General features: G+C 36.1%; 1 protein-coding gene across 1 annotated transcript; it reads right to left on the minus strand.

Annotated features, from left to right (window-relative positions):
* Positions 1-1,589: 1,589 nt before the first annotated feature.
* Positions 1,590-15,808, minus strand: LOC145774490 (integrin alpha-X-like). Its single transcript, XM_082585748.1, has 11 exons — positions 15,505-15,808; positions 14,887-14,960; positions 14,053-14,198; positions 13,105-13,222; positions 10,430-10,604; positions 7,936-8,008; positions 5,984-6,120; positions 4,540-4,645; positions 2,756-2,870; positions 1,929-2,029; positions 1,590-1,604 (listed from the first exon to the last, which is right to left on the minus strand). The coding sequence occupies exons 1-11, from the start codon at positions 15,774-15,776 to the stop codon at positions 1,590-1,592; spliced, it is 1,332 nt and encodes a 443-aa protein (XP_082441874.1). The 5' UTR covers positions 15,777-15,808.
* Positions 15,809-23,477: the final 7,669 nt, after the last annotated feature.

A 23,477-nucleotide genomic window follows, 5' to 3' on the forward strand; every position in this document is an offset into this window, starting at 1 on the left:
AACAGAAAAAGCCAGACAAACAATGAATGCCTGCTACGGTTTTCAACGGCGCTTACAAAACAATTAATGTTTCTACGAGGTGGACTCTTCAACACAGCACAAACTCAGACATTCCTTTGCGGAAGGCGGTGGACTCTTCTTATACGGCACAAACTCAGACATTCTTTTGCGGAAGGCGGTGGAACCACGCAGAATCACTTCGCGACACGATATCACAAACACAACACCACATTATTATCATAAACACTAAACATACCTATTTCATACTATGTCTGTTACAATTGTGTTAACGTTTTTAACTCCTTAAATTTGAACTAAACTTGGTACCCTTGGTTCCAATTTAGCCCAAATTTGGGGGGGCCTCTGTAGCGATCCATTATTTCATCGTATAAGTTTTCCTGCCTCTTACTAAAGTTTCTGTAATTTTCCATGCAACTGCTCCCAAAGAAAATAGAAAAAAGGGCGCACACAATAAAATGGTTTGTTCGTCCTTTGACGAGAGCTCTATCACACGAAACCAGCTCTATCACACGAAACCAGCTCTATCACATCAAACCAGCTCAGTTAGACCAGTTCAGCTCTCAGAAAAACATTAAAATGATTGTTTAATTAAAATGTAATAACTCGTGATAATGTTTCACTATCCTGTAATTTCATTATTCTGTACTGTTTAAATTCAAATTGTGTTATAGACCTACAACATTATGCGAACACCTTCTGATAACTTAAAATTATAATTCGAATAACAATTGTGTGGAAATTATTTCATGGAGTCAGATAGCCAAACTAGATAAATTAGATAGATAGAAATTTCATCACCCAGTCAGACAGCCTTACTATTAATTCTTATCAACAACACTTTTATAAGTTACGTAAAATAAATATTACCACACTTTAACCCTATCTGAATACGACCTGTTTTCGTACGCGGAAAGCACGTCACGGGCTATCTTGGCTGCGTGCTAATTAATCGCTAATAACGGGAGCTATGAAAATCAGAGAGCCAAAATATTTTACAAGATAATAGCCATGTGTATTGTGCATATAGAAATTAAATTTTTATTCAACAAATTGATTGAAGTAAAGTGTTTGAGAAGAAAAAACGTCCGAAAGTTGCTTTTTATTCTATTTTCCCAAAAATAGCTTCAAAATTGAAATATTTGAATTATAGCGTGCTAAACTAAAGTAATGCTAAACTAAACAAAAAATTATATTTGCTCATAAACTTAAGACATTTTTAGGTCTTTTTAAATTTCAAAGTAATTGCGCTAGCATTCATACTGCACTTGCATTAAATTATATCACATGTAGTTATTATACTAACTTATCTAAAACCTCTACAGCCTGTTTCACCTAAACGGAGGATCATCAGAAGGTCCTTATTTTTTACATATCTAGCATTGTACGAAAATGTCTAGCCACCTGAGGCTAAATGCCTAAATGCTTATAGTGAAGGGCAGAAAGGTAGAAAAATTACCGGTGTAGGTTTAGAAAATTGGCAAAAAACAAAAACTAAAAGACAAAAAAATTCACATTTCTAGCATATTTCCTTCTGTGAAATATTTCACTACTAGAGTGGGGCGTCCTCATTAAGCCCCGTGTCGCTACAGATAGGAATTAGCTTTAACTATAAGAATTTTGTCAAGTTAGTGGCCCCTCCAAAGACACCCCATACCGATTACTGACTGGCCACTCTTGAATGGTTGCCCCAGGTTTTCCTGCTCGTGGTTGCTCACTTCATTAAAATACAAATCTTACAAAGCTAACTCTTTCAGTTAATCCCCTAATCATCCCAAGAATCAAGTTCAAACAAACTAATGTGCGCTGACAAATTGAGGTGTAAGAAATTATTACAGTAATCACAGAGAAGTAGCAAATCAAAAAAAACTGAACCAAGCAAATGTAAAACAATGACAAAGAATTCTTACTGGTTGTCCTGTCCTGCTGTTCAACTTTTTGCTGGAGCTCATAGAAAACCCCGTCTCAGCATATTCCAATTTTAAAGCGGCTGTTGAAGAGCTTTTTGAACCTGGGTGATCGGCAATAGACAATAACAGCGATTGAAAGACAAAATTTATATTGGAAGCAACTTTGAAAAAGGAAATGTCAGATGTAATGTTATAGTTATTATCTATCCAGTTGGCATTATTGATTTTATCATTGTTGTATACAGGTATGGTATATCCTTGTTATACGAATGTTATGTTATTATTTCAGTGTTAGTATAGTTATGGCCACCTGGAGATGCGGCCTGATTTGTCACATTTTGCAGATTTTGATTACAGCTACTGCTAGTGCTTGACTGACATTTTTTTAGATGTTTTTACTTTTTGACAAAAAAACTTTTTGTTGCCTTGGGGAAGCAGTAGCAAATGAGAAAAAGTAAGTTGAAAAACGCAAAATCAAACTGTTATTGAAAATTAACAGTCTGACTAAAATCTTCGAAATCAAATTTTCTTTGTTTTTTAACATGTGAGGATGTTAAAACCTATTGTGTCATTTGGGGAAAAGAATAAAGAAAGCGTAAAAATCTAATTTTTAGAAAAATTTATACGTTTGTCCAAAGTTAGAAAAACCTGGAAATTTCTGCAAAATGTGACAAATCAGGCCGTATCTTTAGGTGGCCATGGTATAGTCATGATGGTCAGTTATAGCTAATGATGGCACATGGCTATAAAGATAAGGAACAGTGTCAGCGAATAAAATTAAAAACCCGCTGTAAGATCTGGTTTAAAACAATAAAACAGTGACCTACCTTCCAAAACAACAGTGATGATAGCTTTCTTCAGTTGGTTGACAATCATCTCCAACTGGTCGAAATCTTTAACGTTGAACACATTCTTTAAAGTATCCGTTCCAGTTGCTATCGTCTGAAACGTCACAATTAGAATTGAACTATCCAAATATAGGTTAACCGGACAACCGTTTAACCGGCACAATTTTTGCTATTTGTTATCCTGATATAATGATATAATTTTGTCGGTTAACCGAATAGCATAAAAGTGATGTTGTGACACCTTTTAGCAACTTTAGGTACCCTTGTCTGTGACTGTGACAATTGAGTTTTGTGACTCACAAACACAAAAGACTGAAGTTATTATTTTTGTTGATGCTTGTATTCTTGGGCGACTTCCAGGGTCAGAGGCACCGGGGCTTCCACGTTTGAAAAGTTTGATTTATTTTTAACATTGACAAATAAGAATTTTTTCAATTCAATGAGAACAATGTACAATCGATCCTTGTAGTTAATGATGGTAGCCGAATTTTTTTTCTTGATGATGATGCACTCTAAGATTCTGAGATATTGAAATTGATTTTAAACATGTTATGAGTAAAAACCCTGTATCGTGGGGCTACTTTGTATGATCAAGAAATGGCAATAAAAAATATCTGAAATTACAAGTGCTGTTAGGCTAAGTTGGATTTACAGGAACTCCTCCTCCCTTGTTCACACGATTTAACAATGTATGTGTTGTGCTTCATAAGAAATGCGTTGCAGATACAATAAATGTTGAAATGCGTGACTTTTTCATTCACATTGCTTGTGTGGATATTCACAATAAACTATGTGACGGTTAAATGATTTTGTTAGCCGCTATTTGTGAAGAGCATTTGTCTGATAATCACCGTACATTATCCGGTTAACCAGTTGTCTAAAATATAAACATCCGGGTATATCCGTTATGCGGATAGTAAAATTTATTGATATCCGGACTAATCCTAGTAATCGACAAATAGCGACAGATGCAAAGGTTTTCTCAAATTTACCACAAAAGCGTTTAAACATTTTTTCTAGTTTTGTATGTCAGCATAGCCCCGTGCAATTATTACTAAGCAAGAATATTTGCATAAAAACTAACTCCGAACCTAAACTCATAGTTGAGCCAAGTTATTCTTGGAAGCTCGTATGGAAATAGTATATCAGTGCACTATTGACAAGTGGAGTGAAATGAAATGCGTCAGTCAATGATTAATCAGTCTTTAAATGTCAGTCATTGTGGAAGCGCACGTGAACGCCTATTTTTGTGTGATATACAACCATTAATGCCTTGGAAAACGTATTTCTTCACATGTATCTCCAAGGGTTTCAACGTGAAAATAGTTTTATGTAGTCTTTGATGTAATCTGAATCTTTTTACAATTATTTCCTGCACGATTTGTGTTTTTTATATTGTATATTATTTGTGTTGTGCTTTTTTTGGGGGGGGTTTTGGGTCAAAATTTGGGGGGTTTTGGGTCAAAATGTGGGGAAGCATTGGTGTAATGTAGACTATATTTTGTTGATTTGTAAAAATATTTTACTTGTATTGTTTAAATGCCACTACAGTGGTATAGTTCTGCACAAAAAACATTAAGCCTACAAATAGTAGCGTGACGCAGGTCAGACAATTTACAAGTCGTGTATAGAAAGAATATTGCTAACTCCACTTCTCGCCATGGGAGTATTAACTGTATTTTATGGAATAATACAGTATATCATGATAATTAATCAATCCAATCAAGCTATTGTAAATGATGAATTGATGATGTTACTTTTACCTTAAGTTCACCTTCTTGGGCTTTTCCAACACCAACAGCAAAAGTGGTGATGCCTAAAGATCTGATGTAAGATGCACTGCTATCCAGCAGATCGTGGTCGCTGGATCTGGAGCACCAACAGATGAAATGAATTAATATTTGAAACATTTGGAACAAAGAAGCAAGAGTGTAGCCTATCAATATGTGCAACTTACGCTATTTTGGTTGTTCTGAGAGTAAGTTGGGTCATACAAATGTGTTATTAAATCTTCTGTAATTTACCAGACAAAATGTTTTTCAGTCAAACTTACAGTAACACTAATTTTTGCAAAAATATTAAAAAATTATCAAACGTTATTTTTTATTGACTCACCGACTAGGTGTAAGCCTAGAAACGACGAAAGATTACTTTTGATCAAGGTATCGATGTTGATAAATTTATGTTTGTTAGCCCAATAGAAACTTTACTTCGAATAAATACTAATTTTGATAAACATTACACTATGACTTGGGTTGATCTACAGTAATGTAATGTTCTCTACAGTACTTTAACATCAAAGTTTTAAGAAACAAACATTGCGAGATAAATAATATTGTTTCAATGTTGTAATATAATTGCTTTGAACTGCTTAATTTTCCAAGTAGCCTACAAAGCTACTGCAAGGATAAAGTAACGTTGTGCGCTTTCGCCAGTTTTGGAATATTTACCAAACAAGCATTCGTTTACTGCTGAGCTAGTCAAGAATGCCATTTTGGCTGAAAAAAATATAGTTTTTCATATCGTACTTGTAAAAATTCCTGATTAAAATCACTTGCAATTTATTAATTATAAAACTATGCAAAGCGACATTTGAATTGTTAAGCAAACATTTTAAAACTGAAATATCTTAAATGAACCAAACTCTGGGTTTCGTTTTGAATCTTTATCCTCAGACTGAATAATTCTTTGACAGGTTGTTCCTGGCAGTTGCACATACTTGTAAAGGTTTTGAATCACTGAAGCAGGCCCGGTTACCGAGGTTTGCAAAGTGAAATTTTCCAATTGTCGAAATGTTGTTGTCTGTAAATTACTCCATCCACTAGGTGCCGTGAATGGAAATCAGTTCTTGAAATGCGCTGCTCAAGCGCACACCTCGAGTGTTGAACCAATGCCGCTTGGAAAGGGAAAAGATTTTATATAAAACTCAATGATGTTACTCAGCTTCTTCTCATTATACAGATCGAAGGCATAACCGAGTGGTGAGAACCATGATGGTAAGGCGTCCGAAGGAACGCCGGTTCGACACCGCTCAAGAGCGTAATGCGGCCGTGCTTTAAGCGGCAAAACACTTAAATTAAATGGATGCCAGAAGGTGAAGACTATAAACTTCCTTCCTTCTCATTCAGACAATTTAAATCTCCAGTAACCGGGCGCTAGAATAAGATAAAAAATACAATGTTAAAAAATCATATAGTGACGTCATACATTCCGTCTGTAAGAAGAATCAAAACTTTCGGAACCGAATCGAACCGATCTGAGTCCATGAAGTCACTTGCTGTTTTGTTCAGCGCATGCGCAGTATATGTCGTAAACCCGGATCCTTTAATTTTGTTTACTGCCAGCTGAAAATATTTTCGTAATCTACATGAACAAGTAAAAATACAATTTTTTCATTTATTCTGGCAATCCAGAGAAAAGAGAATAGACAGAACTATTAAATATCATAAAAAATTGTTAGAAAAGTATAAACTAAACGTTGACGAGGGATAATTAGAAATTGATTAATTGAATCTTTATCGTCGGACTAGGAACACTTCTTTGAGAGCCTATCCTGGCCGTTTCGCATACTAGAAATAGCTTTGAACCGCTGACGCAGAATCAATATAGCCTATATAATTTTATTTCCCATGTTAAGGCCACTTTTCTGGAAAATAAGCTGGGGTTAAATTCTGAATAGATTTTCAATGCTGAATTTAAAACTGATGCTATTTTTTAATATGACTTCATCACGAGATGACGCCTAGAGGATTTTTATAATTTTGGCCGCATCTTAGTAATGGTAAAAGGTATATGGCTGCAATTTGTGCCAAAATAACCGGAAGGGTCGGTTTCCTATTTGCATTTAATACATTGTTCCGCGCAAACTGAAGCAAAAGTAGTTATTCAGAAAAAATAGTTGTTTAGAAAATTGTTCATTCAAAATCAGAAAACCGACACGCAATCGCCTAATATGATCTACGACCATACTGTATATGGTAATCACTCTGCGACGCAGAATGTGGCAAAACTTCTACCATTTATGGCGTAATAATATCATCTGGGTGTTGAGCATGAAGTCCAATTCTCATCGTTGTAAGTATGCTTGAAGAGCTGCCGGAAGTGTTGGGGAAACAACTGGAAAGACCAAGGAAAGATGCAAATATGATGGAACAGGATACTACGTTGGAGAATGAGGAGAAAAAGAAGCGACAGATGACAAGGAAGAATATTCCTATAAGGCGGAGAGTGGTTAACTGGTTATCCTGTGTAGTTTCGGAGCAAAGATTTGTGACCAAGACTATATGTACACTGACAGATCGACGCTTCACTTCACTGCAACAAAAAACCTACCAACTGACTCCCGAAAATTCTGAAGGACCTGAGACATCAAAATCAAAAAGATTTTGTCTTGAATGCTTAGAACAGCTAAATCGAAATTAAGTTCTTTGATACTGGGAAGCTATGCTATGACGAAAAATTATAGATTGTATTGAAAGATATGTGTTCATAAGTCGGTATTTCAACGAAGATACCCGAACAAAAATGACGAAGCCATGCATGTGAACTCATGTCAGAAGAAAACTTCTCGGTGGTACCGTTATTAGTTTTAATGTTGTTTTTTAGACGGAAATGAACAAAAATATATTTTTTTTTAAATAAATCGTTTTCTGTTGCAGTTAGCGCTTAGCAATGTAGTGAAAGCAGATAGGAAACTGATCATTCTAGTTATTTTAGTGCAAGCTAAAACTCTACAGTTTCTGCCATTGCTGAGATACGGCCAAAAGTGCAAAAGTCCGCTAGGTGTCACCTCAAGATGTAGTCATGATGAAAAAATAACATCATTTTTTAGTTTAACATTGAAAATCTATTCAGAACACGACCTCAAATCATTTTTTCCTAAAAAGTCGCCCAAAAATGGGTTAACTTAATAAACATATATAACAGCAGAGTGCAGACAATGTAATACCGTTTTAGCCTAAAGACCTCATCATTGCTGATACTTAGGTACAATGAGATGACCGCATGTGTGTATCTTCCACTATACTGTTCAATATATAGGCATATACTCCAGTTGGCAATATATCTGCTATCAGACAGGTTTTATTGATAAGTTAGGTAGCCTACACATTATATAATTATAAAGATATTATACATATATTAAATTCCAGATGGCTCACAGCAAATTTTGTTTGATCTGAATACTTTCCAAGAGGAATTTTAGTTTGAATGTAAGGCTGGTCATCTAATTCCCTGCAAGTAATGAACAAAATAATGTCATTTCAACTTTTTCAAGATCCTCGTTTTATATTTCCAAATAGGAATTCGGATGACGCAGCATGACAAATGGATGTGAATTTCAACTTCCTTTTTTGAAAATTTGTAAGGGTTATTACAGTTGAATCAACCATAATAACTATATTGCTATTTATTATCGACTTAATTCTGTGACGTCACTCATAGGTCTCAAAAAGGGATTTGAAGATCACAAGCCCCGCTGTCGTGGTATGAAACCCCCCCTGACCTGATGCTATACTGGGTAATGTAACGACGTAAAAAACAAACAAAATCATAAACTTGTAAAGAACCGGTGTGGCAAGATTGTATTTGAAAAGTGGAAAGTAGACCCATGGCCACCTGGAGATGCGGCCTGATTTGTCACATTTTGCAGATTTTGATTACAGCTACTGCTAGTGCTTGACTGACATTTTTTGAGATGTTTTCACTTTTTGCGGTTTCCTAATGACACAAAACTTTTTTGTTGCCCTGGGGAAGCAGTAGCAAATGAGAAAGTGTAAGTTGAAAAACGCAAAATCAGACTGTTATTGAAAATTAACAGTCTGACTAAAATCTACAAAATCAAATTTCCTTTGTTTTTTAACATGTGAGGATGTTAAAACCAATTGTGTCATCTGGGAAAAAGAATAAAGAAAGCGTAAAAATCTAATTTTTAGAAAAATTATTTAAACGTTCGCCCAAAGTTAGAAAAACCTGGAAATTTTTGCAAAATGTGACAAATCAGGCTGTATCATTAGGTGGCCATGGTAGACCACAGCAAAAAGTTTATAAAAATCTTCAATGTGTATCCCACCTAGTATCTAATATCTAGATGTGTATCCCTCATGGAAGTTAGTAAGATGAGCGCATTATATTACTAGAAAGTTTGATTTTTACTTTGTATAATTGCTAAAACTTTGGTAGAGAGTTTTCTTTGTTGAACCATAGAGAAATAAAACAGAGTATTCTTAGCGGGTTTAACATACTTTTTTACACACAAAAAATCCATCACTTAATTTTCTTTCTATCATCTTCTTTTCGCCATTTTTTACGTCACTTAAACCGTAGCTTGTGATTGGTTGGCGGTTTCATTCTAGTCAAGTTTAGTGGCAGAATTTCGACTTGTTAAAGTGGCTACCGTAAACTACAGGCATTGAACAAACAATTAACACAGTTTGTTCAATTTGTTCAGTTTGTGCTTTTCTGTCCAGAGTGTCGTTAGTCGTTACAGTTATAGTGCAAAGTCAAATTTATTTTAGGATTTTTCATTTTATGTGTATTGCAGATTTAATTCCTGATGAGGACACACGTAGGGGAAGGCGGGGCAAGTTGTGCAATGGGAAAAGTTGTGCAAGTCCCCGTTTGAAAGGAAATAAAGAGCGTAATGAATCTTTAACGCCATTACTATATTTTCCCTATAAGGCCTTTGAAGCACGTGGATCGCAGTTATCAGTTTTTTGGGCAGGTTAGGCTTCATCAACGATATAAGGTGTTTAGGTCTTTGGATCTAAATTCGGATGCAAACGAAACTTTGATTGTTTGGATGCACAGTAGAACTAGTCAAACTGTAGCAGTGGGGGTGAATAGACATATGATGTAGTTGTATTTTCGCAGGAAAAATTTTTTCGTACATTTGTTAGTTTTCTTGAAATTTTTTGTTCTTTAAAAAAAGTGTGAATGAAGCAAGTTGTGCAATTGATGACGGGGCAAATTGTGCAACTGTTCCTGTAAACCGCCTTTGTTAATTTACAAATGTTGTAGCCTATTAGCCATTTTTACATAGTTTCAAAGTTTGGAGATAAAGAATGAATGTAAAAATAGCTGATTTTTTACAATTGTCTGTACGTTTGCTGGCCGTAATATGTTGCTCAACTTGCCCCTAGTGTTGCTCAACTTACCCCATAGTGCTACACAGCTTTCCCCATGGTGCTGCACAACTTGCCCCGGAAAAATAATCCCGGTCAAGTTATGCAATCGTTACTTAAACTTAAATACAGTGCAAAATAATAAATATAACCAACCAGTTTTTGTCTTAAAACTTGGCTTATTAGCATGTTTTTGAAATGCAATACTTGAGTCTTCGAAAAAGTTGGTGAAATAAAAAGATTAGTTTTAAAAAAAAGACTGTTCAACTTGCCCCGCCTTCCCCTACGTGTCAAAAACGTTTGAGTTAATATTAATTATGTTATATTTTTTGTGTGTAAAAAAGTATGTTAAATCTGCTAAGGTTACTCTGATTTATTTCTCTTTGTATAATTGCATGATACAAAAATTAACATAAAAGCGAACTATTTAAAAGGATGAGAAAGTTTCTAGAAAAAGAAACGTTACATATAATGCTCTGGTAGTACTAAGAAATGGAAGCTGTAAACAACGTACAAGGTTTTAATAGCCTACCTAGTGGGGTAATATCCCGAATATTCTACAACCCCAACTCTAACAGATCCATCTGAGATATCAAAATTGCTGACAATTTCTTTCACCCATCTCTTTACAATTTCGAAATCGTCTTCTTTGACAGAGCCTGAGCCGTCTAATGTGAATATCAAATCCAAAGAATAGGATGGACATTCTGAAAAGGAAAATCAGAGTAAAGCAAAGACATATATTTTTGTGGTACATACAAATTCAGGGTTGTTAATTTCTTTGTTGGTATCATTATTTGGCGATTATGAAAGAGCTGAGTCAACTACTTCTCACCAGCTTGAAAGAGTCTGGCTGTTTACCTCGAAAACCATCATGGTTACCTCGTCGATTTATTGCCATTTACTTGTCAATGTAGCGTACCTTCATTTTTTTAATTGTGAGTGTGTAATTTGGTAGTTCGATAATTTAATTGCAATTATTGGTAGTGTGTGCTTTGTTCCTTCATTGTAAAGGTGTTATTATTATTTGCTACAACGAAACACGTTACGAATCAAACTAGACCTATACAGAAGACTGCAGTGAAATCTTTAGCAGAAAGTTTGCTTGGTTGCGTGACAGACGCATAAATCTAAGCAAACACATCTTTTTATGAGTAAACAAAAACGTAACCTATATAATTAATCATTGCTACTTCTTTTTTTAGTTACCGTATAAAAAATATTTGCACTCAAACACGATACATACATGGTCGTTTATAAATTGTATGCTATTGTGATGTAAGTTTATTGTGTCCTATTGTAGAACCTCACTGGAAAATACAGTAAAGTTATTTCTCTTATTAGGATTTCATCACATCCAAAGCTTTACAATGACGTAATGTTGAGAAAAATGAAGTTTTAATTGTTCTTGGCCTGCCTTTAGGACTGTTTCTTCAAATCAAAATATTACCACATATCGGCCGTCCAGAATACAATCAAAATAATAAAACTCGTAGTTAGCAACTCTAGATCAAAAAACTAATCAAGAGGCATCTTTCTTCAACCGTGAACGTGTGTTGAAATAAAGTAATTCGTGGGCCTTTCTAGTAATTAAAAGCTAACGCCAAAGTTTTGTTTGCAGAGAATAGGCATATATAGTTGATTTTTTTTTGCTTACAAGTGCAAGCAAGCAGTAGAGCGTATACAATAAACCAAAGCAAACTTTAACCTTTATTTTACTGCGCAAATTTCCACCGGTCGGATATTAGTAAAATTTACATATTTTGTTAGTTTTGTGACAAAAGGTCGTTTTCTAAAGTTTTACAGCCTAACATGTTTTTCTCGGAAGTTACGTCACGTTCCATATATGTGAGACATTGAATAAGGTTATTGAGAACCATAAGTGATGTAGCCCACCAAAGCGTACATCCTGTGGTAGTTTAGCAGCAACAATGTTTGCTGGTGCACGTTGCTCTTGAACTTTTAGTAGACACAAAGTAGCTATTCGTCGTCAAAAGAAAAATCGGGTGTTATTCCAATCCTCCAGTTTTTAGTAAATCTTCTGTGCAGCAACAACTGCAGCATTGCTATCAAAAGTGCCCGATAACACTTGCTGCAACCCAGGTTAAATGTTGGACGGTGGATTGAGAACCAGAAGTGCATGGGAGCGATGTTCCCATTCATTTGTTATAAGAGTTAAATAAAATGAGGCTGTGATGCTTCGTTTGCATCTTCAGTTACTCGGCGTCTGACTTAGTGACCTGGAATACGTGACTATGCGACTTGTAATCTTCGCAGCTGAGTTGTGTTGCTACAACATCACACCGCCGGCTCAGAATGTCTTCCATAGCGCCACCAACACCTTCATTATCACTCTCCTGACAACGAGAGTTTCCTGCTACTTCAGGCAGTAATACAACAACATTTACTGCGGGTTACTCGCATTTTCAACAGTTTTGTGACCTTTTGTCACTTTTGTTACTCGAGTGACTCTTTTTGCACCATACAAAACATCCATATTTGTCAAGTTCACTTTAACATTTTTAGATTAAATCTTGCTGCTACTATGCCTGAAACAAACTGTTCAAGTAAAGTTGATTCTTTGCTGGAAGAGTTATAAAACTAAAGGTTTCGAGGTCAGCAAAACAATGCAGAACAGTTACGCAACAATAACATACAGAGAACAATCATGCAGTGGATAAAATGTGGTTTGAGTTTGGTGAATAAGACACCACCTCGGTGGTCGTAGCTTCAAAACTGCTACTTCTTTGCTCTAAAACACCACAAAAGTCTTTATCCTGATTCAGGCCGGGAGGTTGAAACTTAACAAAACGTCTACAGTAAGCTGCTGTTGCTTGACAAAGGGAGCAATGTGTTTGAGTTGACTTCTACGCAGAGCCTCTATCCCCACATAACAGCCCTTTATCAGATTTCTTTGCACATGGGGATGGAGAAGGGATCTGATGTGTCTGCTAAAAATGATAAGTAATGGCTATGGAATAATTCCTAAACCATACTAACTTTTATGCACTTATTCTTGCACCTAGTTCGTAAAGCACAATTTGATAAAATTAGGGCTCTTAGAAATATTTTTTCAAGCCAGTGCAAAACAGCTCTTCAACATCACACAAATTGCATGACAACATTAGGTTTTTATCTTACATCGAAATGTTTTCCTTTTGTGGAACAATGACAGGAAAAGGTTAACTTGTAGTTAGTAAACCTCACCAGTATTAGTCGTATACGGATCGGGTATCCAGTCAGAACTTGATTGTTCCTTATTGTAACAGAAACCTGGACTATGAACGGAAAAAGTGCATGTTTGCGTTTTCGCTGGAGAGCAAGCCTGCGTGTTTAAACATGATTAAGCAGTGAATGAATAGTTTTCTTTATACACAATATACTTTAGAGTTTAGACTAAGGATACGTGATAAAAAATAGTACATAGTGTAGATATTTTGCTACCATTCTTGTTTTCTATGAATTTAATTTTTTTTTAAATTTGATACTTGGCTAGTACGGCTCCCAGTGTTTATAAAACTATGCAAATTACAATACAACTTCACTTGCAATTTATACACGTTCTACGCATTCCACACGAGCTATAATGTACATGCGTCAGTTACAGAACCAAACAATACAAGGTCTGGAGTTTTCCGGCCAAGAATTTAAACGTTCCACACAAGACTGAACCGAGTTTAACGATAGAGCAAGCAGCCTGCGTAATGCTCTGGGTTGCGGCAGTGTGGCGCATAGTGATGAGGATTGAGGAATTGCATACAGGATTGGTTATATAAACTATGATGTACTATACTAATGTACTACTATGTAATATACGAACTATAAATAGTATCAATGCTACAAAAAGTGCTCAATGCCGAGCAAAAATTCCAAGGAAGCAGAGCGAATTATATCAAATATAATGACAATTCACCTAACACCTTAAGTCACTACCTGTGCCAACCGCCCGTTTACACGCGGCATTGTGATGTCATTTGACGCCCCATGACATTACAATGCCCCAAAAAGGCCTATTATGTTGCCAATCTTGAGGCCTGAAACGTTTCACCCTTGTTATTGGTATCATCAGAATATTCTTATTCAAGTAGAATTTAGAGATTCTATTTGAAAAAAAACTTCTGATATGTGAATATTGAACGATCCTAGTTTTCTCACAGTTAATTTTCCATCTGGAGAATCTTCAACTGTAACACCGAAAGCATCCCCTTTTGCGGCGACATTAGGAACGATCGATTGACAGTTAGAGGTGAATGGTTCATTGAATATGTCTCCAATAGCACAGTAACTGATGTCTCCAGTTGCTAGGTGAAAAAAAAATTCATAAGCTACGCTTGGTTGATCCCTTACGATTATTAAGTGCAAGTTGACAACATACAAATAAATATAAACTTTAATAAAATACTGAAAGTTATCCTACCTTTTGTTGTAAAATATCATTTTCTACAAGAACGATCTCTGCGTTGCTTTTATCGTTATCGCAGTTGGTACAAAGAAAGTACACTTAAAATAAAGCAATAAGGACAGCAGCTGAAGAGGGACTAGGGGGTGTTCTTAAGCTAGGACCAAGAACGTGTTTAGGGTCTGAACTTTTCCATGAGCTCGGACAGTTAATAAAAATGTCGCGTATATTTTTGTTACAGTGCATTTGTTTGGAGGTGTCTTGTTTTAGGGGCGTGGGAATGCCATTAGTACCAGGCCTAATGTATAGCCTCTTTATGGGTCTGAATAGACAACGCACCAGGTCGAATGCAATAATAAACGGGAAATAGTGGCAAATCTTGTACGGTTAAACAAAGTGGGTATGAACAGCTATTCGGTTAGTATGGTTAGACATAACTCTGCAGCTGACAACGTACAAGTTCAAACAGGAAATCTTTTCATACATAATACTGTGCTTATACAAGTTAATATATTTAAAAACTAGCTAAACGACAACAATCGAGCTTTAAATGTCAAAATGCCACCCCAAACTACTGTACTGTAACTTACTTGAGCTGTCAGTAGCATTGCCTTGAGCTAATCGATCAGAAAAATCCAACGTTTTTGGAGCGCCTACGACAAGACTGCAACAAAAATTGCCTTTGTTGAATATGCATAACATTTGGTTCTCAGGTATAGTATATCTTATGTCCTAACAGTTCCTCATGCACACTTACCAATTCATTCACTGTACTTCGATGGATTTAATTGATCATTATTTCCATCAAGTGTTAAACTAGAAATAGGCATCAAGAAATGTAATCTAACGTTTTGTTGACATATTTTAAATTCCTAAAACTTGTAACTTCAAATGTGTAACAAAGTTAACTTTTGATTAATTCATTCACTGACGCAGTACAAGGTTATACAGAACTATTTTAGATACATACAGTATAGTAATCCAGTTGCTACATACAGTATAGTTGAAAAGCGACATATAATAATAGCTGTAATTCTTCTGCAACATACTGTATCGTGTCATTGATAAATTTAGTCAAGCTGTAGTGTTATGTGGTATTGATTTTAAAGTTTTGTTTTTTGGTTGCCGAATATAGTAAAAATATCTTATTAAAAATAAATTAAATATATGCATTGAAAACAGAATAATGTTTCAAGAATGTCTCTTACCCTTGATCAGGTCCGGAACTGATAATAAAGTCGTAGCCGAAGAATGATGATGCTTTCTCAGATGGTACAGGACCTTTCCAGGGTTCTTCATCAGTAGCTGAATGACTTCCGTCTTCTTTGGTGAGAGGAATATTTACAGGAACCTTGTTCAGTTCTTGTTGTAAAGGAGATAACAAAAATTTGATTGATTCTTTTTCTACATTGATGTTGAAGGAAGACACAGATTGCTTGAATACTGTTATCATAAGCATTGTTAGCACAATCTTGTTCATATTTAAACCTTTGTTGCTTTGTTACTATATTATTGCACTATTTAATCTGCAATATATTGATTGTCGTGAGACACGTACAGTTTGTATAAGATAACAACGATTGCATTCGTATGTGCGACAGGATGATCTAAGAGGAGATTGAGTTTTCTAACCCGAGGACCTGATTATGCAAAGCAACAAAAATACTTCAATCATTGATTTGTTTCCTGGTGTTAATTGAATGTAAGTTCCAAAACATCACACAGATAACATGCGGTAAAACATAAAATTTTCAATCTACGGATTACTTTATTTGCAATAGCAAAAACATTTTTTATATACGATAACGGTCTCTATGGCTGTCATGATGCGGTAAATGCAAGGTTTCGATGTTCAATCCAAATTGAACTAATACTGATAAAAATAATGTTTTTTTTATATCAGCGTGGTATCCGTCGCAGATATGCATTGCACCTCAATCGCTTTACAAAGCGGACAGTGTCAGCTCAGCAGCTGTATATGCAGCGCCAAGAAGGCTGCATTAGTATCCTGAATCTATTCCTTTTCCTGAATGCCCAGCAGAAACAATATTCAGTAGCAATTTCAAAATGTCTAGACTTTGGTATGACTTATCAGAGTATCGAACCGTGCGTACCGATTTAAAGGCGGACACACTACCCACTAAGCCAGCGAGCTGGTTGATGTCAAGCAAGGCCTAGTGTTCTACGCGGCTAGTGAAACCTCTGCTGTTTGAATCCATTGTTTAGCGATCTCTGTTGGTTGGTTAAGAATAACAAAACTTCACCAGCCTACGTTATACATTTATTTCTAATCTTTTTGCGACAGCAGTTTAGATTATCTCTCTAATTTTTGCAACAAATGTGTTGTCTCAACATTCACTATAGAAAGCCTAACGGTCAAATTTTTTCTCGATTAACTTATACACTGGTCTACACGATTTTTGCTCTATGAACTTTGAAAACTGATTTAGAGTAATTTCGGGGTGCTGAATCCGAATCTGACCTCAGATTTGTCCTATCACATCATGTTTGTGAGATATGATAACAAATTGTTACTTTTGTCAAAAGTGGAAGATTTGACGTTGCGTTTATTGCACATACTCATTGTGCTATATCCAGAAATCCAGGCCATGTGGTGCATAAGTAGCTGAAATACACTCCCCAACAATAATTTTGATACCAATTTTTTTTCTAAGCAGCATTATTAACAAACCAATAATAACAAGCTAAAAAGAGGCTAAAAGTATAACTGACCCCCACCTCCGTCAATCTTTTGCATAAAACCACAAAGATTTAAGCAAGCCTATGGCAATGCTTGTCCAGTAACTTTATTTAAGCTGTTTTGGCCTGTCTAACACTAACCTTTCGTTATAGCACTGCATATGTTGGTGGTAAACGCAACGCCAAACCATCCACTTTTGTCAAAAGTAACAATTTGTTGTTATCACATCTCGCAAAGCTGACGTGATAGGATTAATCTGAGGTCAGATTAGGATTCATCACCTCAAAATTACCCTAAATCAGTCTTCAAAGTTCATGGAGCAAAAACAATTATTTTTTTGTAGACCAGTGTTATCTTTGTTATTCGATGAGTTTTTCTAACATTGTTAGGTGTATCAGGAATTAAAAACGTTGATTTAAAAACGTACTCACTAGCAGACTGCACCTAAAAATGCCGAGCAGTTAAGCGCTACTTCTGCAATGTATTAGTATTGGAATAGCTTTTAAAAGTGTTTTGTTTTTCATGTTAGACACCCAGCCGTTCCCAAAATAAAGCTTGATCAGCAAATGGTGGTTTTCCAGCTGTGAAATCGCTTTTTACGTTGATTTGACGTTTACAGAAATTAAATCAATAATGCAACAATACTGCTATATCTATTGTTTCGTTCTAACAAACTTCATAAATGGAGTTTGTTTGAAAGAAATTTGCATAAAAAGAAATTTGCATACTAAAGTTAAATTACGTCCATTAGCCACGTAAAATCAAATTTACAAAACAAAAACAAAACTAATTTTAGCATACAGCATAATAAAGCTTGCGAGGTATTTCTGGGGTAAAGTAAATAAGCTCTGAAAGCTTTATTTTGAATGATTTCAATGGGATGTAAAATAAATTTATGAGCCCTACTAGAAAAAGCGAAATATGTTCTGATAGGTCGATCAATTTCATACGAAGACTACACCTATATCAGACTACATTAATAATAGACAACAAAATAATGGTAATTTGCATTTTCTTTAACAAAACATTCCGGCGGCTCAGAAAGCAACACATTAACGTTTGCTGATCAATCGCTAGTTAACCCACCACCAGTTAAAATCTTATTTCATATCATAAACTAAAACATCTTTCAAGTTACTATAAAAGAAATAAATGAGTGCAGTGCAGAATACCTTGTGTTGAAATTGACAGAAAAATTAAACAAAAAGCCTTGTCTGTGTTCTTCCTGTTAACAATACAGCGACACCTGAACAAACTTGTTTTACAATTGGCAGCTAATAAAGCCATCGCCAAGTGTTCACCTGCAGACGAAACCACGTGCACTGCAAAGTTTATTATAAGTCAACAAAAATTTTTCGATTTAGCCTAACTCCACTTGTCTAGAAGTTCTAAACAACCCTTTCAAACAAAATAATAAAACAATTCTGATGTGGTTAACAATACTTGTTGCACGAAAACACTTCGCAAACGTTTTTTAACAAACACAAGTTTTAATTTTGCACATTAACGATGTAAGTGCAATACAGTAGCCTATCACTCTTGCTTAGCCTCTTCGGTTTACGCCTAAAAGAACTTAATTGACAATGTTGGAATTCAGCCAACACCTAAAATAAATACTACAGTCGAAATACAATAACTTGTTCACCACTCGGCCAATTGAGTAAGATAATATCTGCAATTCCTACATCTGCAATATCTGCAGCTAACCAATATCTCTGACAACTATCCAGCGTTCTGTAAAACCACGTGCAATTTGGCTTTAAGTCTTCAAGCGCGAAGTTGCACGTTTCTAAACATAATCCATGATACAGCGTAACATGATATCAAATTAACGCAAATGTTGCCTTGGCTGATTGTGCTCAGGCTCAAATAAGTCTTCGGCAGGATGCGCTCACATCTGTTTCCCTCGCATTTTGTTGGGGAGTTGTCCTTCAGCGCTTTTTGGTCTTTCGTTGAGCTTGTCTAACCAGATAACCAGTTAGTAGCCTACCTTCGCTACATTCTGGTAGCCTTTCGCCGGTTTCCAGATCAAGTGACGACAACGACGTGAGAACTAAACCTCCGTCTAGATTGTACTACGGTGTCCAGTTCTTAAACAGTTCCCACTCGGCCACGTCTCAAGGCAATGAAGCTGTTATTTACTGTAGTCTTATTGCGTTCAATGCAACAACACTAAGGAGAAAATACTTGGATTTTCCGAGTACGCAGAGACGCATGAATCCACCAGGTTGATATATAAAAATAATGCTCTTTTTATATAGCGTTGTATTCATCGCAGAATGCTTTGCTCTTCAGCGCTTTGCAAAGTAGACAGTGTCAATACAGTCCCATAGAGGCGCAACTGAGTATATTATCACCCGAATTCATTCCATTGCTCAGTGTCAAGCAGCAATTAGATTCAGTACCATTTTTAAAAAGTCCTTGGTAACCCGACAAGTTACCGAACCCATGCCTACCGATTCAGAGGCGGTCGCACTAACCACCAAGCCACCAAGCCGGTCAATGTTAATTGTAATGTTATGGTTTCATTTATCGTTGCTCTACAACTGCTAATGTCTTTTAGCGACAGGTATCATCTTAAATTTGTATTATATTTATTTTGTATTTAATTTGTATTGTCATTTGGATGTCATCAGTCACATTATTACCTGACTATTCCTCACTGCGTTATGCAAGAAAGAAACACAATAGGTACCGTGTTTAAAGTCTTTGGTATGACCTGACCTGGAATCGATCTCAGATCTACCAGTACCAGAGCTAACAGGAATAATCACTCGGCAATTGGGCTGGTGGCTGTCGCAAGCAAAGTAGAGTGGATGTGGCTTTGAAGTAAAATCAACATATAGATAAACTGAACAACTTTCTGAAAGAACAAACTCTTGCACTTTTTCATTGCTTCTGTGGCAACAATTAAGTTGCCAAATTGCTATTATACAAGGTTCTTCGGACAACGTAATCTTGTTGAACAGCCGTGCAAGAAAAAGTAGAAAATCTTTTGAATTGTTGTGGAAAAAATCAGTGCATTAACATGAAAACGAAATATTGAGTGGAAATTCAGATGCGTTTCTAGTGGTCAACTTATTTATAGAACAGAAAGATGCAGATTATAGACATGGACTGCATTGCAGATCAAAGTTGCTGACAAAGAATAGGCTATCTAGTCAAGTTGCAAAGTCGACAAATGAGACAATGTAAGTTTAAAATAATTTCTCCGGCTCTGTTTTAGGCAAATGCTCAATCAATTATATCAATAATTTACTTAATCCTGAGCAAACAACGGAAAACCTTTTTACTTTTTCCATCCACTTCCCTGTATAAAACCAACTTTTCAGCTTAATTTATAATTACAACCAAGTATCGCAACCAACTTCAACCATAAGACCAGGGGTCACCAAACTACGGCCCGCGGGCCAGAACCGGCCCGCGAACTGATTTCATCAGGCCCGCCATGTGCTGCGGAAATTACAGCTGCACTACAATTCTGTACATGTGCTTCCCTTGGCATTAGCAAATTCTTTGGTATTGCCTTTTTGTGTAAAAGACACTTCTTTGTTAAAATTGTTCGTTCTTATAGTTCGTTGTTGTATGTTGAATTTGTACATTTTCCCACCTGGCAGCCTACATGTTGGTGCTATGTTTTTATCATTAGGCCACCACAAATGGCGACAGCCTAGGCCAAATTTGGAAAGATGTAATGCTTTTTCAAGAGCACGATGCCCTGTAGAGTATCACAGCAGGGGATAACTTTACCAGCAACCTTTCGATTTTCATCACAACTTTGCTATTCCACCGCTGACTTTGGTATTTATTGTGTTCAATTCAAGTCAACGGAGATTCTAAATAGTTGTATAATTATCTTTTCGCAATTTGCATCCGGCACGCAGCTTTTAATCTCGCAGCAATCCGGCCCTCAGAGAAAAAAGTTTGGTGACCCCTGCATAAGACGGATACATATTTTAGGTGTAGCCTACATTGTCAGTCGTGACCCTTCAAAGCTTGATGTTCTGATTTATTTAACCATTCAATTCAAATTCAGTTTAATCATTCAATAATTAATTTAACTTAATTTGTGATTCAAGTTGGCCTATCGCCAGTACCTTCAACCAGAATACGGTTGCATTATTTACTAATGTTTAGGTGTACAGCTTTAACCATAATTAAAAACTTTTAAAACTACTTCAAGGACAGGTTCTCATTAGGATTCGTAGTGCTTGTGGGCAAGAACCCACTTATTTTGAATTTACGGTACTTTGTTTCTTGCAACTTGCGTGAACTTTAGTTGAGTTTGCGAATATTTATGCTGCTGAGAAAAGTTCACAGTCTGAAAAGATTGAGAACCACTACACCATCTGTTTCCAAACAATGTTTTTTTTCTAAAATATGAAGTCTAAAAGAAAGAGTAGGTTATCCATTAATATTCCTTTCCTAACCCTTTATGTAACTCTGCCAATGTTAAATTTACAAGTCTAATCTGACTCGGATCTTATAAGTCTAATCTGAGCGTAGCTCGTAGCTGATGTAGTAGTAGTCCAGTTTTAATCCGGTGATGTCCCCGTTACCGAGGGTGGCCGGATTCACCTCCAAACAAAAAAATCCTTTTCTTGGTTCAACATCAAGCCATGCTGAAGGTTGATTTTATGCAACCTTAACTGCAACCTGCAACCTTAACAAGCCTTAACTTTCACAGGAACTCTGCAATCAATCGTGTCAGCAGATCTTACATCATTGGTTCAGCTCAATGCAAGTGAATTGCAACAATTGTAACAAAAGTAACGTTGAGTGGAATACAGGTTTGAGAATGCTTTTCTTCACCAAAACGCAAAGTCGTTAAATAAGCAAACTTTTTCTGGGATCACACATGAAGAAGGAATTATTTGTTTATCTTAAACTCTTTGAGAAGAAACTTTAAAATACAACTAAAGGTATTTGCATTTCTGTCTTTTAATAAAAAGATAAAGCTTTGGTAGAAATTTCACTTTGTGGCACAAGAGATACGAAACAAAGTAACACCAATGGAAAAGGTAGAGTTTCACTTTGAGCAGCATGATCACTGCTTACTTCACAATGTAGATACGAACGACAGCCTGATACTGCAAGTTCGCTGTGGTAATAGCGAATTCCAGTAGCTTTCGGAACACAGTTCCCTGGTCATGTGCTATGACGAATGGTGTTGAAGTCAGTGAGTCGTTCTTTAATGCGGGTCTTTTGTTTGGCTTGAGGCTGCTGTCTGTTGAGTTTCCGTGTTGTTAGGCTTTATTGCTGTGAAATTTTGTTGATTCAGTTGATTAATAGATTAAGGGACGTAGTTCTTCCCTTTCAGCAAGGTTCTTGGTTTTTGGATTCTGTCTACTTATGAAAATGGCCTCTTTGAAGCGTAGCCTAATTGTAAGGCGTCATTTTCTCGTTTCTAGCACTAGTTGCTACGTTCATCTGATGAAATTGAAAGTAAAATTAACAACAAACAAGATGGTTTATTGCTTCACTGACGTTTCGCGCACCATGACAGTGCGCATCCTCAGAGCGAATAATATACAAAATAAAATTTCACCAGGTTATATACTGCAGTGCGATTGAAGGCAAGAAAAAATAAAACACGCAATATTTAAAAAAATTGGCCAATGATGTGTGAGCAGTTACTTTCCACGTTAAATTACGTAAAAACTTCCAACAATAAACATAAAAATTCGAAGCAGTGACGACCAACAGAAAAAAGTGCGATTGAAGGCAAGAGAAATAGAACACAATGTTTTAAAGATTGGCTAATGATGTGCGGTTACTTTCGACGTTAAATTACGTAAAAAACTTCCAACAATAAACATAAATTCGAAGCACTGAAGACCACTGGAAATTCGAGACACAATTAGATTGCAATAACGTTTCCAACTGTGTTTAAGTAGGCTTGAAGCATGCACGTCGAGACAATAATGATTTATAAGGTTTTGGTAAAAGGTTTCCGTCGTTCCGGTTGAGTACATTGCAATGTTTGGATGTGATGTTGATGAAGCAACTTTCTGCGGTGGTGCGTTGATAATAATTACTTTCATTTTTCAAAATTTTTGTTTCTGACCAGTTAATTTTGTGATCCTCTTCTTAGTCTTCTAGCATGTGTGAACAAAGGGCTAACTTTTCATGTTCCATGTTTTTGACAGCTCTTCGATGTTCTTTGACCCGGGAATTTATACTACGTTCAGTTTGGCCAATATAAACTGCGTCACAGTCATTACACGGAATTTCATAAACAACACCACATTTATTGTGAAAAGGGGTAGGGTCTTTTGGTAGTGATAAAATATTGCCGATAGTTCGAAATGGTTTCATAGCGACTTTAACTCCGGCGCGATTCAATGCTCGTCTTATTGACTCAGAAACTCCCTGTATGTATGGAATGGTGGTGAAACTGTTATAAGTTTTGCTGTTGCTTTGTTTGACCTGACGTTTGGTCGAGAAATGAGTGTGCCGTTCTGTCATTTTCTTGGGAAA

This window comes from Aplidium turbinatum, chromosome 7, assembly GCF_918807975.1.
Source record: "Aplidium turbinatum chromosome 7, kaAplTurb1.1, whole genome shotgun sequence".
In the NCBI taxonomy this organism is placed as follows: Eukaryota; Metazoa; Chordata; class Ascidiacea; order Aplousobranchia; family Polyclinidae; genus Aplidium; species Aplidium turbinatum.

Bases quoted from the DNA above. Each gene is read 5' to 3' on its own strand.
- LOC145774490 (XM_082585748.1), bottom strand. From the start codon at position 15,776: ATGAACAAGATTGTGCTAACAATGCTTATGATAACAGTATTCAAGCAA. The intron at 14,961-15,504 runs GTAAGAGACATT...TTTTTGTTGCAG, and splicing joins AGTTCCGGACCTGATCAAGG to TCTTGTCGTAGGCGCTCCAA. The intron at 8,009-10,429 runs GTAGGCTATTAA...CATTACTTGCAG, and splicing joins TCGGGATATTACCCCACTAG to GGAATTAGATGACCAGCCTT.